We start from the raw sequence: 15,365 nt of genomic DNA on the forward strand, positions 1-15,365 counted from the left end.
AGGCGGATGCGATAAAGTTAGATGATAAAGCAAAGGGTGAGGTTTACGTGTGTTTTGAGGGGCCATTGGGGGCTCATTTAAAAAAGGAGACGAAGGAAAAAATCTGGAAGGACAAGTACGTGGAGATTTTTTCTCTGCTTCCATTGGAAAAATTTAATTTGGATAAAGGAAAAAAGGATGATAGTAATAAGGAAAAAGAGGAAAAAAGGAGGTGGCGCCTGATACCGCAGACTTTTATGAACTGGTTACAGGCTTTTGCTATACTAGCAAGTGTGGTGGGTGAGAAGGCGCCGGAGAATTGTTCACCATTGTTCTGTTATTTAGATTTCATAGGAGAGGCACATAGGACATACGGAGGCCAGGCGTGGTTTCGTTACGATGAGCAATTCCGCCAAAGAAAGGCAGTTCATCCCAGTATTAGGTGGGATCAAAAGGATATTGGGCTTTGGTTGAAGGGCATGGCTCCATCGCGTTATGCTCAGTCCTTTCTTTGGGATGCAGGCGGAGGGTCTCAGGCAGGAAGCGGTGACAGCGGTGGCCAGGTCGACAAGTCTGGGGCATGCTGGAAATTTAATCAGGGGCAATGTACCTATGGGACCAGTTGTAAATTCAAACACGTCTGCTCGCACTGTAGCGGGTCCTCACATGGGGCAGCAAAATGTTTTAAGAAAGTGAAAGGGAAGCCCGGCGCTGGTAATAGCCAAAGGGGGACACCAGTTCGGCTTCACGCGATGGCCCCCTTTCTAAATAGATTCCCGGACAGGGATAGGGCAGTTCTTTTGTTTCAGGGTTTTCAAGATGGTTTCAGGATTCCTCCGCTGGTGCATCGGGTCCCTTTCTCTTTAAAAAAATTTGCGGTCAACATTGTTGTACCCAGAGGTAGTGAGAGAAAAAATTCAAAAGGAGGTGGGGCTTGGCCGGATAGCTGGCCCATTTCAGTTTCCTCCGGTTGAGGGTTTGGTAGTTTCTCCCTTGGGTGTGGTGCCTAAAAAAGAGATTAACAAATTCCGTCTTATTGACCACTTATCGTATCCGAAGGGTTTGTCAGTTAATGACGGCATAGATCCTGAATTGTGCTCGGTGGTGTACACGTCGTTTGATGAGGCGTTGCGGTGGGTACGACGGTATGGTCAGGGGGCATTGCTTGCAAAGACGGATATTGAGGCGGCCTTTAGGCTGCTACCTGTGCATCCGGATAGCATATGGTTGCTGGGCTGCCATTGACAGGGAGGTTTTTATTTGGATTGTTGTTTGCCGATGGGCTGTGCAATTTCTTGTTCGTTTTTTGAGGCATTCAGTTCATTCTTGGAATGGGTGGTGCGAGACGTTTCTACCATTCAGTCAGTTATTCATTATTTAGACGATTTTCTGGTTATGGGCCCACCTAACTCGGCGGTCTGTCAAAATGTGCTGGCAACGGTGGTTTGGGTTGCGCGGCGATTTGGGGTTCCTTTAGCACCGGAAAAGACGGAGGGTCCTTGTACACAGTTGAGTTTTTTGGGCATTTTAATTGATTCTGTGGCAATGGAATGTAGGAAAAGTTGGTGTCCTTGCGACAGGAGGTGGAGAGGGCCTTTGTGTTTTGCTGCTCACTCATTCCGGATAGGGGCAGCAACGGAGGCGGCGTCTAGGGGATTAGGTGCAGAAGATATACAATAAATTGGTAGATGGAGCTCGTTGCATTATAAATCATACATTCGTCAATGAGTTAATTTGTTCAGGTTTTGGTGAGGTGGACGGGGGTTTTTATTTCCTGTCAATTAGTTGGTACTTAGGTGTGTTTTGGTTCGTTTCTCTCTTTATTATAGATGGTGGTCCATACCTGGCGTGGATATTGGGGCATTCGTATGTGTACTGGGGAGTGAGACGTGCGGATGTCCGGCCAGATGGATGGCAGTTAGGTTTTCGTGGAGAGGTAGTGAAGATTAGAGGGGGTTTAAGGGGGATGGTGTGGAGTCGAGTGTTACCAGAGGTTCATAAGGCGGCTCGGTTAGACAGGATGCCTGACATCCTAGATTTGCATGTGGGGGGTAACGATCCTGGTTCTAGATCAGTGCGGGAGTTAATTAAGGACATTCGTTTTGACTTATTGAGGTTGTGGTCAACATTCCCGAAGGTTGTGATTGTGTGGTTAGACATCGTGCCCAGGAAGAAGTGGCGGGTTGCAAGATTGGAGAGGGGTATCAATACGGCCATGGTGAAGGTGAATAAGGTGGTAGCGTGTTTTGTAGCCCGTAATGGGGGTGTTGGAGTACGACATCACGACTTGGAGTCAGGTGAGGGAAATTTTTGGTTGGATGATGGCGTGCATCTGAACGCCATTGGAATTGGCTTATGGACTCTCGCAATCCAGGATGGGATCGAGCGAGCCCTGGAGTTGGTTGGGGGCGCAAACACCTAAGGTTTCATGGCGCGTGTGCGTTGGCGGTGGGGTGGGGTCCTGTTGGTAAAGTTGGTAAAGTTGGGGGCGGAGTTATATGGATAATTCCCTCTCGGATGGAATTGGGGTATTGGGTGATTTGGCACTTAATGGAGCTCTGGACGGGGGTGTGCCCTGGGAGCCGGTATTTATGGTATTTACACATTTTTGGGCCACTTATTGTGGCATGGTGCCTTTGAGCTGGGGGTTCACGGCTGAAGATAAAATAGAGATACCTTGCAATGTGGTGGTATGTGCCAGATCTGGTAAGTTCAAGGACCTCCCCCAATTGTCAGTTATTTAATTGGTTATTGTTATTTATGTTAATAAAATGGTCGCTGTGGCCAAATTTATCCAAAAGATGGTGTGGTGTGTTTATTTATATAGATAAGTAAAAGGGGAGGAAGGGTATGGAAAGGAATAAGGAAGGAATGCAGGAATTGGGCCATACACTATTATGGTGATGGCAATCCATGGCTCGTGTCTGTGACCCCAGACTCTCCTCCCAGTCCCTGCATCCCACAATCATCTTTAGCTACAGCTCTGGAGCTCAGCCCTTTGCTCCTGTAAACTCCTGCTGATTATCTCCCACAGCCTTTATTTGAGGAGGTGGAGATTGACTCTTGGTCATCTGAAGATGTTCAGGACCCTGTACTAGCCTCTGCCTTCTCCCTGGATCACAGCTATCTGTCCTCTGATAAGAGCCACACCTGCCCCTTGCTGCCAACAAAGAACACCCCTCAGGTACCACCAGAATCTGCATGAAGGAGACACATTCATGTGCATGGCAACAAAAGCAAAGCCAAGCGGCAGCAAGCTTCGGTCATAACCCAGGAAAGACCATAGCACCTAAACAACGCAAGTTGTCCCGTCTGCAACTGATCAGAAAGAAGTGTGTGAATAGATTCATCATGTTCTGTAGATTAAACAGGCATCCATACCTGAGAGCACACCCGGGAAAAGCATCAACAGCCGCAACAAAGGACCTGGTAGAGCTGTGGAGACTGATGTGAGCCCGCGAGAGGCGCCCATACTGTATTAAGGCTCTGCAGTTCAGTCTGCTCCATGATCGTCCGGTGAAGGGTGGCTCCTCGCGGCTGCCACATGAGAACGTCTCTCCACCCAAACCTGTGTCTTTGCTGCTGGCGGAGAAAGCTGTTCAATCCCAAGAAGTAATCGAGCCCTAACATGCGCTCCTAGTACTTACCACTGAGGACCCCAATGTTACTGATCCGTTGTACCCCAGTTTAGCTGTTGATGTTCCCCTGCAAAGTTGTGTTTGTTTTTCTGCATTTATAATACAGGATGATAATATTGAAAGAAAAACAAAAAAAAAAAGATCCAGCAGGTAATGTCATCTAGCTGCCCCACTCCATCACCCCGGGTACTCCCAACGGCAGTACTCCCTATCACCGCACACCATGGGTAGCGTCACGAACTATATATATCTCCCCTGTAAATAACCCCCTTCTTCACTCGGGTGTGACCCTTAGCCCCCGGGTCCGGAGACCATCGAGCTACGAGTAGTGATGTCCGGATCCGAGCGGTTCGACTCCTGCTGGGGCATTACAAATACGTGTGATCAATATAAAGGACTGGCACATGACTTATTCCTTCCAAAGACAATACTAAGGACCAGGGGACACTCACTAAGAGTGGAAGAAAAGCGATTCCGACGGCTAAATAGGAAAGGGTTCTTTACAGTTAGAGCAGTCAGACTGTGGAATGCCCTACCACAAGAGGTCGTAATGGCAGATACTATAACAGCTTTTAAAAAAGAGCTGGATGATTTCCTCAGTACACACAACATTGTCAGTTATAGATGATTTAGTGATGAAATGTATAATTGGTGGAGGAAGGTTGATCTAGATGGACCGAGGTCTTTTTTCAACCTATGTTACAATGTAATAAGTAGGTGCCTTTCCAGTGATCAGTTTATTTTAGCTATGTATTGTGGACAGAAGCAGCACAGAATATATCAATCTGCCCCTTTATATCTACCCCATCCTCCAGATTACAAATAAAATGTATCTATGATCATGTCTAAATAACACTGCTTTTTTTCCATAGGAAATGACGGATCCCTCAGATCCTTACACCAACACCTATTTTCTCTTCAGTAAAGACCCACAAGGGCTGCGACAATTCCTCCAAGATCCCCAAACTGTGAACTGGAAGCAGGAGTTACAGATACAAGGTAATGATAGTCTTGGTGATATAACAATTTACAAGGGGGAGATCTGTTCTCCGTGGGTGATATCACGCTTAGGGATGAGTAAACAAGAATGGTAAAGTTTGGGGTTCATCCCCGACACTGGGTGTCTGCTGCTTAAACTCCAACACCAACTTTAAAAAAAGTCTGTGTCCTAATTTGGAGTTCAGGTCTTGTTTGTATGCTAATAAAGTTTGTTGAACAACTGCAGTGTTTTTTCCACCTATTATTGATAAACAGCACAGGTAAAGCAGACATCTATGGGCTGGTATTATCCTGCTGGGAAAGCTCATGGGTATTTGGCCCTTTTCAGCCCACAAATAGGAGCCCGCAGCAGTCCCAGAAGGGGCACATCCATGCTTGTATGACGCCCCTGAACTATCAGGTCGTCACAGGGTATTGCACAATCTACCCTACCGTGCAGTATCCACCTCCCTGCACCACACCCACCAGACACACCAGTGGACGGCTTAAGTGGAACAGATGAGGTGAGAGAGACAAGAGTTGCTTGGAGGCAGAAATTAGAGTATATGAAAAGAGACTACAAGACTCCTGAAAGGAAAAATTTCTAAGTCGTCAGAAAAAGCAGAATTCAAGAGCGCTGAGAAGAGTGGCGAAGAATTGCCTGGATGGTTCTTTTGATATATGGCTGATAAGTGTGGAGGAAAACCCTGTGTATGTAATATATGGATGTCTGATGAGACTGGGATAAAGAAAAAAGATAACTCCCCAATCAGTATGGAAAGGCCCCGGTCTGGAAATTCATTGACAAAAGAAAAAAAAGAGAGAAAATCCAGCGATATAGTATTGCTGCAATCCAAGTGTGATGCCCTGGACTAGCCAGGTAGTCACAGTTAGTGCCCCGCATAACACCTGTCCCCTAATAAGGTGTCATCAGCCAACCACTAAAACCCTAGTCACCTCCCTCAGAGCTGGATGGACACACCAGGGGGGCGGAGCCAGGCAGTTGGCACGCCCACCAAGGAGTTCAGAGAGCCTGAGGAGGGAAAAGTAGACAGATTAGTTTTTGGGAGTGGAGAGTGGCAGCAGGCCTGTGTAGCAGATCTGCAGCAGTCTGACAGGTGCCAGGGTTGGAGCCCGGGCACCTTTGGCTAGGAGGCATATGGTGGCCTCAGCCTGCAGGAGCCGGGAAGACGGCTCGGTGGAACCGTGGTGGACCGGGACAGGGTAGTGGCCCGCCGGAGCACAAAGGGGGATACTCAGACCCTGAAACGAGGTCCAGAAGCTACTGGACTGAGTTAATTAACTGATTGTGGCCAGGACTATAGGTCCTTTCCCACCCAAAGTCCCGACTGAAGACAACAGCCCAACGAGGGGGATAGAAAGCCACCGCTCAGGCAGAGAGATCCCACGGGCCAGCGTCTGTGGGCAAAGGGCTCTCCCGACATCCACAAAGCCAGGGAGCGGACTCCTGACGCTGAAGCGCAGGCAGCCCACCAATACTCAAAAAGGTGCAGGAGAAAGGCAGAGACCACCACCCGGGTGGGGGACCAGACCGCAGCCGGCTGCGGGCACCGACCACCATCATCTTGGTTTACCAGAGACTTGTGTGTGTTACTAATCGTGAGTACAACAGTGCCCTCCGGCCGCACACCTCCCTGCACCACCCAACCGGCTCATTCCCAACGGGTCCTGGGGCCACCATCCCTACCCACGGAGGGGTTAACAACTTGCTGCCTAACATCTCACCCGGGTACCCCGTAAACAGAAGCGGTGGTGTCCACCTTCACCACAACCCGTGGGTGGCGTCACAAAGTCAAACACGGCTCCGGCCGTGCCCCTACGTCCCTTAAAGCGACATCCCCCCCTTTCAGATCGAAGTGGACCACAGGGCCCCCGGGTCCGAAGACACTCGAGCCACTACCCGGCGAGTCCGGATCCGAGCGGCTCGGCTGCAGCCGAATGTGGGGCGGTACACAACCACTTTATAAAGGAAGAGGTCAAGAGTCTCCAAGTTGTGTAGAACTGGGACAGCCCCAATCAGGTGTTTGATTAGATGAGGAAGTGCCTTTTATTAGCTGCAAATCTGTCTTGATGTGCTTCATAGTAAGAGTTATATGGAACATATGCACAAAATATATGAAGACATGATATTTTGAATCTATGAAAAGGACAGTATTGCATACAGTAGTGTTAACTCTGAACACAAATATATATTTTAAATATAAATACATATATATATATATATATATATATATATACACTATGTTCAGAATTACTAGGGCAAATGAGTATTTTGATCACATGATACTTTTTATACATGTTGTCCTACTCCAAGCTGTATAGGTTTGAGAGGCAACTACCAATTAAGTAAATCAGGTGATGTGCATCTCTGTAATGAGGAGGGGTGTGGTGTAATGATATCAACACCCTATATAATGTGCACTTAATTATTAGGCAACTTCCTTTCCTTTGGCAAAATGGGTCAGAAGAGAGATTTGACGGGCTCTGAAAAGTCCAAAATTGTGACATGTCTTGCAGAGGGATGCAGCAGTCTTGAAATTGCCAAACTTTTGAAGCGTGATCACCGAACAATCAACTGTTTCATGGCAAATAGCCAAAAGGGTCGCAAGAAGCGTGTTGGGCAAAAAAGGTGCAAAATAACTGCCTATGAATTGAGGAAAATCAAGCGTGAAGCTGCCAAGATGCCATTTGCCACCAGTTTGGCCATATTTCAGAGCTGCAAGGTTACTGGAGTATCAAAAAGCACAAGGTGTGCCATACTCAGGGACATGGTCAAGGTAAAAAAGGCTGAAAAACGACCACCTTTGAAAAAGAAACATAAGACAAAAAGTCATGACTGGGCCAAGAAATATCTTAAGACTGATTTTTCAAAGGTTTTATGGACTGATGAAATGAGAGTGACTCTTGATGGGCCAGATGGATGGGCCAGAGGCTGGATCAGTAAAGGGCAGAGAGCTCCACTCCGACTCAGACGCCAGCAAGATGGAGGTAGGTACTGGTATGGGCTGGTATAATCAAAGATGAGCTCGTGGGACCTTTTCGGGTTGAGGATAGAGTGAAGCTCAACTCCCAGACCTTCTACCAGTTTCTGGAAGACATAAAAAAACAGCTTTAGAATGCACAGCCAAAGGGTTCAAATAATGACTATAAGATGGGGGTGCACACGTCAAGCAATACACATATTAGAAAAGGAAGAGCAAGAAGCTTGACCATAAAAGGCACTCACTCCAAAGGTATATGAAAAGTTAAAAACAATTTTATCTGTGTACAAAATGTTAAAAACAACAATTGCAAAGCATGATAAAGTGCACAAAAATGTGATAAGACACCAAAGACAACAAACAATACCCAATTAGTCTTCCTACAAGAATATATGTAATGAATTCACCATAGAATTCACAGGGATTAGGTCAACCAATTTAATTTATGTCAGATAAGCACTGAAGTTCAAACAATGTGGTTCAGGCTAAATGACCCAATGATCAAAATATATTTCAGTGCATCAATACCAATACCTGGAAGTCCATAGCTGAACTCCAGTTTAAAGCAGCAAAAGAGATTGATTCAGTGGTCAAAATTCAGATCCACTGACCTAAATAAACATGATCCCTGTTATGGCAAATACTTAACTTATAATAAGATTGAAGACCTAGCCCGACGCGTGTCGCTAGAACAGCTTCATCAGGGGCAAAGGGTGTTGTACACAAATAAAATTGTTTTTAACTTTTCATATACCTCTGGAGTGAGTGCCTTTTATGGTCAAGCTTCTTGCTCTTCCTTTTCTAGTTTCTGGAAGACAACTTCTTCAAGCAGTGGTACAGGAAGAAGTCGGTATCGTTCAAGAAAAACATGATTTTCATGCAGGGCAATGCTCCATCATATGCATCCAACTACTCCACAGCGTGACTGGCCAGTAAAGGTCTAAAAGATGAAAAACTAATGACATGGCCCCCTTGTTCACCTGATCTGAACCCCATAGAGAACCTGTGGTCCCTCATAAAATGTGAGATCTACAGGGAGGGAAAACAGTACACCTCTCGGAACAGTGCCTGGGAGGCTGTGGTGGCTGCTGCTTGCAATGTTAATCATAAACAGATCAAGCAACTGACAGAATCTATGGATGGTAGGCTCCTGAGTGTCATCATAAAGAAAGGTGGCTATATTGGTCACTAATTTTTGGGGGTTTTGTTTTTGCATGTCAGAAATGTTTATTTCTAAATTTTGTGCAGTTATATTGGATTACCTGGTGAAAATAAACATGTGAGATGGGAATATATTTGGTTTTTATTAAGTTGCCTAATAATTCTGCACAGTAATAGTTACCTGCAAAAACAAATATCCTCCTAAGATAACTAAATCTAAAAAAAAAACACTCCAACTTCCAAAAATATTAAGCTTTGATATTTATGAGTATTTTGAGCTGATTGAGAACATAGTTGTTGATCAATAATAAAAAAAAATCGGATTAACAAAAATTATCAGGTGCGGGTACGGAGCTAATTCAGACTAACAAAAATCCTCGACCCCAATTAAAATACAAGTTTATTATAAATTCTTAAAATTCCCAATAAACACACAACATAAACAAACATAGGGTCAGGAAAACCCTTACACCGACTGATGCTAGAGTGCAGGGACGGGAGGGGCGGGGCCCTGATGACCCTAAATAGGAGGGTGTCCCTACCTAGCAACGGAGGGTATGACACCTTACGTTTCCGGGCGCCCCCGTTCCACGTCGGCTATCCCTTTTGCTCACCCTAAATATAGGAAAAGATGACCAGGAGTGAGGGGGGGCTGTCTCAAGTTGGTAAGGGTTTTAACAAAAAGATAATTAAAAGATGTGTATACTAGTTCAGATTTCTGACCCAATTGAAATAGAATACAACCAGGAGAAATTATTGGGTACAAAGTCAACTTCCCTGGCAGGGATGAAGACCTGCTTTTTTCAGGGAAGTTGATTTTGTCTTCCTTTGTTTTCCTACGTTACTGACCAGTATTATCTGTTGAAGGTGCGATTGGCACTCACGTTAGGGTAACAATATCTTTGGATGGTAGTGATTTTTCTGCCGATTATAGCCCTATTGTAATTATAATAAGATTATGAGGGCTCCCTTGTGACATACTATTGTGTGACATATTATTATGTGTCTGATAATTTGAATTGTGCAGAAAACTGTAATCTTTGTACCCAATAATTTCTCCTGGTTATATTCTATTTCTATTGGGTCAGGAATCTGAACAAGTATACACATCTTTTAATTATCTTTTTGGTAAAACCCTAACCAACTTGGGACGGCCCCCCTCACTCCTGGTCATCTTTTCCTATATTTAGGGTGAGGAAAAGGGATAGCCGACGTGGAACGGGGGGCACCCGAAAACCTAAGGTGTCATACCGTCCGTTGGTAGGTAAGGACACCCTCCTATTTAGGGTCATCAGGGCCCCCCTCCCATCCCTGCACTCTAGCATCAGTCAGTGTAAGGGTTTTCCTAAAATAAAAAAAAATCCTCTAAAATACAACTTGCCTAATAATTCTGTACACGGTGTATTGAAGTATATACTGTATGTGTGTTGAAGTATAATACATAATTATACAAAATATCCATAGTACAATGCATAATGAGAATATGTCGTGGGCACAGCAAGGTGCTTATATCAGATTCAACAAAAATAAAATGAAAATAAATACTGACAACACAAATTATAATCATCAAATTCCAGATTTTTAAACTCAATTTAGACATTCTGCATGCCGACTGTATTATACCTGATATTCACAAGAAAAAACTCACAAAGAGTCTTTAACGCATGAATTTTTGAAAATATAGAAAGCTATTTTATTGAAACAAAGATTTTTAAAACCACATAAATTTCAGTGTATGACCCACACAAAAAAGGGTGAACATGATCCCCAAAAATAACGTGCATATATAATTCAATTAATTTCTAAGGCCCGGTGAACACTTGACGTTTTTTGCAGCGGATTTCCTGCGGTTTTGCTGCATGTTATGTTCATAACATCTCTGCAGTGAATCACCAGAAAATCCTATGGGAAAAAAAATGCTGTGCGCACTATGGGGATTTTGACAGCTGCATGTTTTGCTGCGGGATTTCCGCAGCAAAAACAATTGCATGTGATTTCTTTTCCGCAGGTAGCTGCGGGATTTCACTCAATTGACTATAATGTAATCGTGAAATCCCGCAGGGAATAACGCAGGCAGCAAATTCTGTGCGGTTCATTGCGTTTTCCTACATTATTCTCTGCGGTATTTCACTTTTTTGGGACATAATGTTCATCACTGCCTGCGTTTTGCAGAGAAGTGATGTCATTATGACAGGAAGAGAAAGTTGAGCAGAGAGTAAACACACACTTCACACTCACACACAGACACAGACATATAGAATACATACAAATCAAACGTACATATAAAAATAAAAAAACAAAAAAACCAAAAACGTGGGCTCCGCCGTATTTTTACCGTCCAGCCAAGGTAAACATACAGCAGCGGCCCGGTATTCTCAGGCTGGGGAGGGCGAGGGCCAGGGTTAATGCCCCCCCTCCCGCAGCCGAGAATATCAGCCCGCAGCTGCCCCGGGACTGTCGCATTCATTATGCGACAGTCCCGGCGTTTTACCGGCTCTTCCAGATTGCCGTGATGCGGTGGCAATCCAGGTAATAAGGAGTTAAATGGCAGCGTATCGCTGTCATTTAAGTCGAGGCTTAATCATGGCAGCGTCTATGAGACAACTTACATGATTAACCCGTAAGTAAAGTGAATAAACACACACACCGAAAAATCCTTTATTTTAAATAAAAGAAAAACACAAAAAAGCCCCCCCCTTTCTTTTCTTTATTAACCCCTCCCAACACACAGCTCCGGCGTAATCCACCAAGGTCCCACGACACTTGCATACAGCCGCGTCTGACACACTGTACTGAATTCAGCCTCGTAACGAGCCTGCAGAGGTAATTACAAGTCATTTCTCATGGTCAGTAATGTGAACACACTACCGCTCGCGAGAACTGCAGTGTGTCCTCACAGGGACTATCTATTGATAGATAGATGGATAGATAATCAATAGATTAATCTGTCCTCTATCTATCTATCTATCTATCTATCTATCTATCTATCCTTCTATCTATCCATTATTTATTTATTTATCTATCTATCCATTATCTATCTATTTCTCTATCTATCTATAGCAGAAGGAAAATACCATTTTTTTCCCCAATGTGCTTTATTGCATTAAATGCATTAAAACACATGTACCAACTCGCGTAAAAACCGCACCAAAACCGCAATAAAACGCATGCGGATTTCGGTGCGTTTTTTTTTGCGGTTTTTTTTCAGGGCCTGTGGAATTTTCTTAAGAAAATTCCATTTTCTAGTGCGCACAGGGCCTTACTGTGCTCAAATATCATGCATATTACATAAAAAAATAATGTTACGGGTAGAGAAAGCACAAAAGGGAGGCTATAGGATAAGAAAAGAGGCCACTATAACATAGGATACAGCGGTATTTACAGTTGTTTACACCATCATTTCATTTATATAAAATAAATCAATTATTGATAGTAAATACAGTTAGGTCCAGAAATCTTTGGACAGTGACACAATTTTCGCGAGTTGGGCTCTGCATGCCACCACATTGGATTTGAAATGAAACCTCTACAACAGAATTCAAGTGCAGATTGTAACGTTTAATTTGAAGGTTTGAACAAAAATATCTGATAGAAATTGTAGGAATTGTACACATTTCTTTACAAGCACTCCACATTTTAGGAGGTCAAAAGTAATTGGACAAAAAAACCAAACCCAAATAAAATATTTTTATTTTCAATATTTTGTTGCGAATCCTTTGGAGGCAATCACTGCCTTAAGTCTGGAACCCATGGACATCACCAAACGCTGGGTTTCCTCCTTCTTAATGCTTTGCCAGGCCTTTACAGCCGCAGCCTTCAGGTCTTGCTTGTTTGTGGGTCTTTCCGTCTTAAGTCTGGATTTGAGCAAGTGAAATGCATGCTCAATTGGGTTAAGATCTTGGCCATTGCAGAATGTTCCACTTTTTTGCACTCATGAACTCCTGGGTAGCTTTGGCTGTATGCTTGGGGTCATTGTCCATCTGTACTATGAAGCGCCGTCCGATCAACTTTGCGGCATTTGGTTGAATCTGGGCTGAAAGTATATCCCGGTACACTTCAGAATTCATCCGGCTACTCTTGTCTGCTGTTATGTCATCAATAAACACAAGTGACCCAGTGCCATTGAAATCCATGCATGCCCATGCCATCACGTTGCCTCCATCATGTTTTACAGAGGATGTGGTGTGCCTTGGATCATGTGCCGTTCCCTTTCTTCTCCAAACTTTTTTCTTCCCATCATTCTGGTACAGGTTGATCTTGGTCTCATCTGTCCATAGAATACTTTTCCAGAACTGAGCTGGCTTCATGAGGTATTTTTCAGCAAATTTAACTCTGGCCTGTGTATTTTTGGAATTGATGAATGGTTTGCATCTAGATGTGAACCCTTTGTATTTACTTTCATGGAGTCTTCTCTTTACTGTTGACTTAGAGACAGATACACCTACTACACTGAGAGTGTTCTGGACTTCAGTTGATGTTGTGAACGGGTTCTTCTTCACCAAAGAAAGTATGTGGCGATCATCCACCACTGTTGTCATCCGTGGACGCCCAGGCCTTTTTGAGTTCCCAAGCTCACCAGTCAATTCCTTTTTTCTCAGAATGTACCCGACTGTTGATTTTGCTACTCCAAGCATGTCTGCTATCTCTCTGATGGATTTTTTCTTTTTTTTCAGCCTCAGGATGTTCTGCTTCACCTCAATTGAGAGTTCCTTAGACCGCATGTTGTCTGGTCACAGCAACAGCTTCTAAATGCAAAACCACACACCTGTAATCAACCCCAGACCTTTTAACTACTTCATTGATTACAGGTTAACGAGGGAGACGCCTTCAGAGTTAATTGCAGCCCTTAGAGTTCCTTGTCCAATTACTTTTGGTCCCTTGAAAAAGAGGAGGCTATGCATTACAGAGCTATGATTCCTAAACCCTTTCTCCGATTTGGATGTGAAAACTCTCATATTGCAGCTGGGAGTGTGCACTTTCAGCCCATATTATATATATAATTGTATTTATGAACATGTTTTTGTAAACAGCTAAAATAACAAAACTTGTGTCACTGTCCAAATATTTCTGGCCCTGACTGTATATACCACTGGATGCGAATCAATTATTGATATTAAGTACGTGCCACTGGATGCATCTATTTTGGGGATCAGGTTCACCCCTTTTTGTGTGGGTCATACACTGAAATTTATGTGGTTTTAAAAATCTGTCTTTCAATAAAATAGCTTTCTATATTTTCAAAAATTCATGCGTAAAAGACTCTTTGTGAAAACACAAATTACCTGAAAAAAACATCATACTTCTGTAAATCCTATACATAACTATTAATATATGCAGAAATCTGGCGAAAAGTAAGGGTGAAACAACACACCAAATTTAGTATAAATGTATGCAGTCATGTACTGAATCCCAAAACAAAAATGTACACATTTGCTTTGTAAATTTTTTTTTACATGAACTAAGTGAGCAATTGAAATCAAGTTTGAAGGATTCTGAATAATATACAATATCCTATTAATAAAATGGAAGTATATTACGATTAAATCATCCAACATAAATGCGCGCTGCATATATCCTTCACATGTATGCACCCGGAGAGCCAAAATAAAGACGTATAGGTGATGAGTGACCAAGGTTGTATTGTGCCATAAGTTCTAATATCTAAGAACTTACCCCAATCATACATCAGAAGCAAATTATAGATCATACCACAAACAAATAAATAATATCATAATACACTATGAAGAAAAAGACATGGATCGCACATCCCAAAAATACAATGATCTAAAGCCGCTAGGCAAAAAATTAAATTATAGGACATGAGGTTCTTTGTTACCATTCTGATCAGATTGTATTAAGCCCACTCCCACGTCACGGCAAACCTCTGAGTGGCTTCCTATTCTAAACCTTATAGTGCGGCACTGTGCACTAACCGCTGCTGCTCCTTTGGATCCTAGACCGTCACGCTGCCTCATCTGGGTTGGAGAATCGGTATATTGGGGACGCGCCTTATCTGTGGCTGCTGACCTGACAGCATGGGACGTCCTTTCTACAGGGAATCTGGTTTACCCTGAGTGTCTGTGTATGTGGTACCAATATAATGAGAAGATAAGTGACAAATTTCATTTTCTTGAGCATGATATAGCCATATGGAATATGATTTGGGATTTCCCTTATGAAGTATAGCTGGGATGTGGGCATTATCCCTTATGTGCTGAATTTTTGTCCTGACCAGGGAATATATGCATTGTTTTTAGGAATATTGTCTTTCAACTGATGTCCTGCCTGCAACCATACAGAGGGATGTTTTTTCTGAGCTCGAGCCCCAACACAGTACATACAGTATATATGTCTTTAACATCTGATATATTAAATCTGGTTATGTGTGATGTACAGTTAATAGTCTTGTTTATTCACTCCTGAAGAACCCTAGACAAATAGGGGTGGGTGGTTCCCTCCAATTTTTGGTAGGAATAGGTAATGAGTATATATAGGGCGTATTGCCATTGTATATCTCTGATGAAATTACATTGGTCAGATACGTATCTGAACATCTTTCTTTGATTTTTTCACACATTTATCTCCCATTTTTTTCCATCATTGTTGA

General features: G+C 43.3%; 1 protein-coding gene across 2 annotated transcripts in view; it reads left to right on the forward strand.

The window, feature by feature from the left end:
- Nucleotides 1-15,365, forward strand: part of LOC142309939 (glycine N-acyltransferase-like) — a 177,030-nt gene that overhangs the window by 101,013 nt on the left and 60,652 nt on the right. For both annotated transcript variants that reach the window (XM_075347411.1, XM_075347409.1), the window contains exon 4: nucleotides 4,490-4,616. In XM_075347411.1, coding sequence (XP_075203526.1) covers nucleotides 4,490-4,616 — 127 coding nt within the window. The remainder of the gene's footprint in view (nucleotides 1-4,489; nucleotides 4,617-15,365) is intronic.

Source organism: Anomaloglossus baeobatrachus, chromosome 5, assembly GCF_048569485.1.
Source record: "Anomaloglossus baeobatrachus isolate aAnoBae1 chromosome 5, aAnoBae1.hap1, whole genome shotgun sequence".
In the NCBI taxonomy this organism is placed as follows: domain Eukaryota; kingdom Metazoa; phylum Chordata; class Amphibia; order Anura; family Aromobatidae; genus Anomaloglossus; species Anomaloglossus baeobatrachus.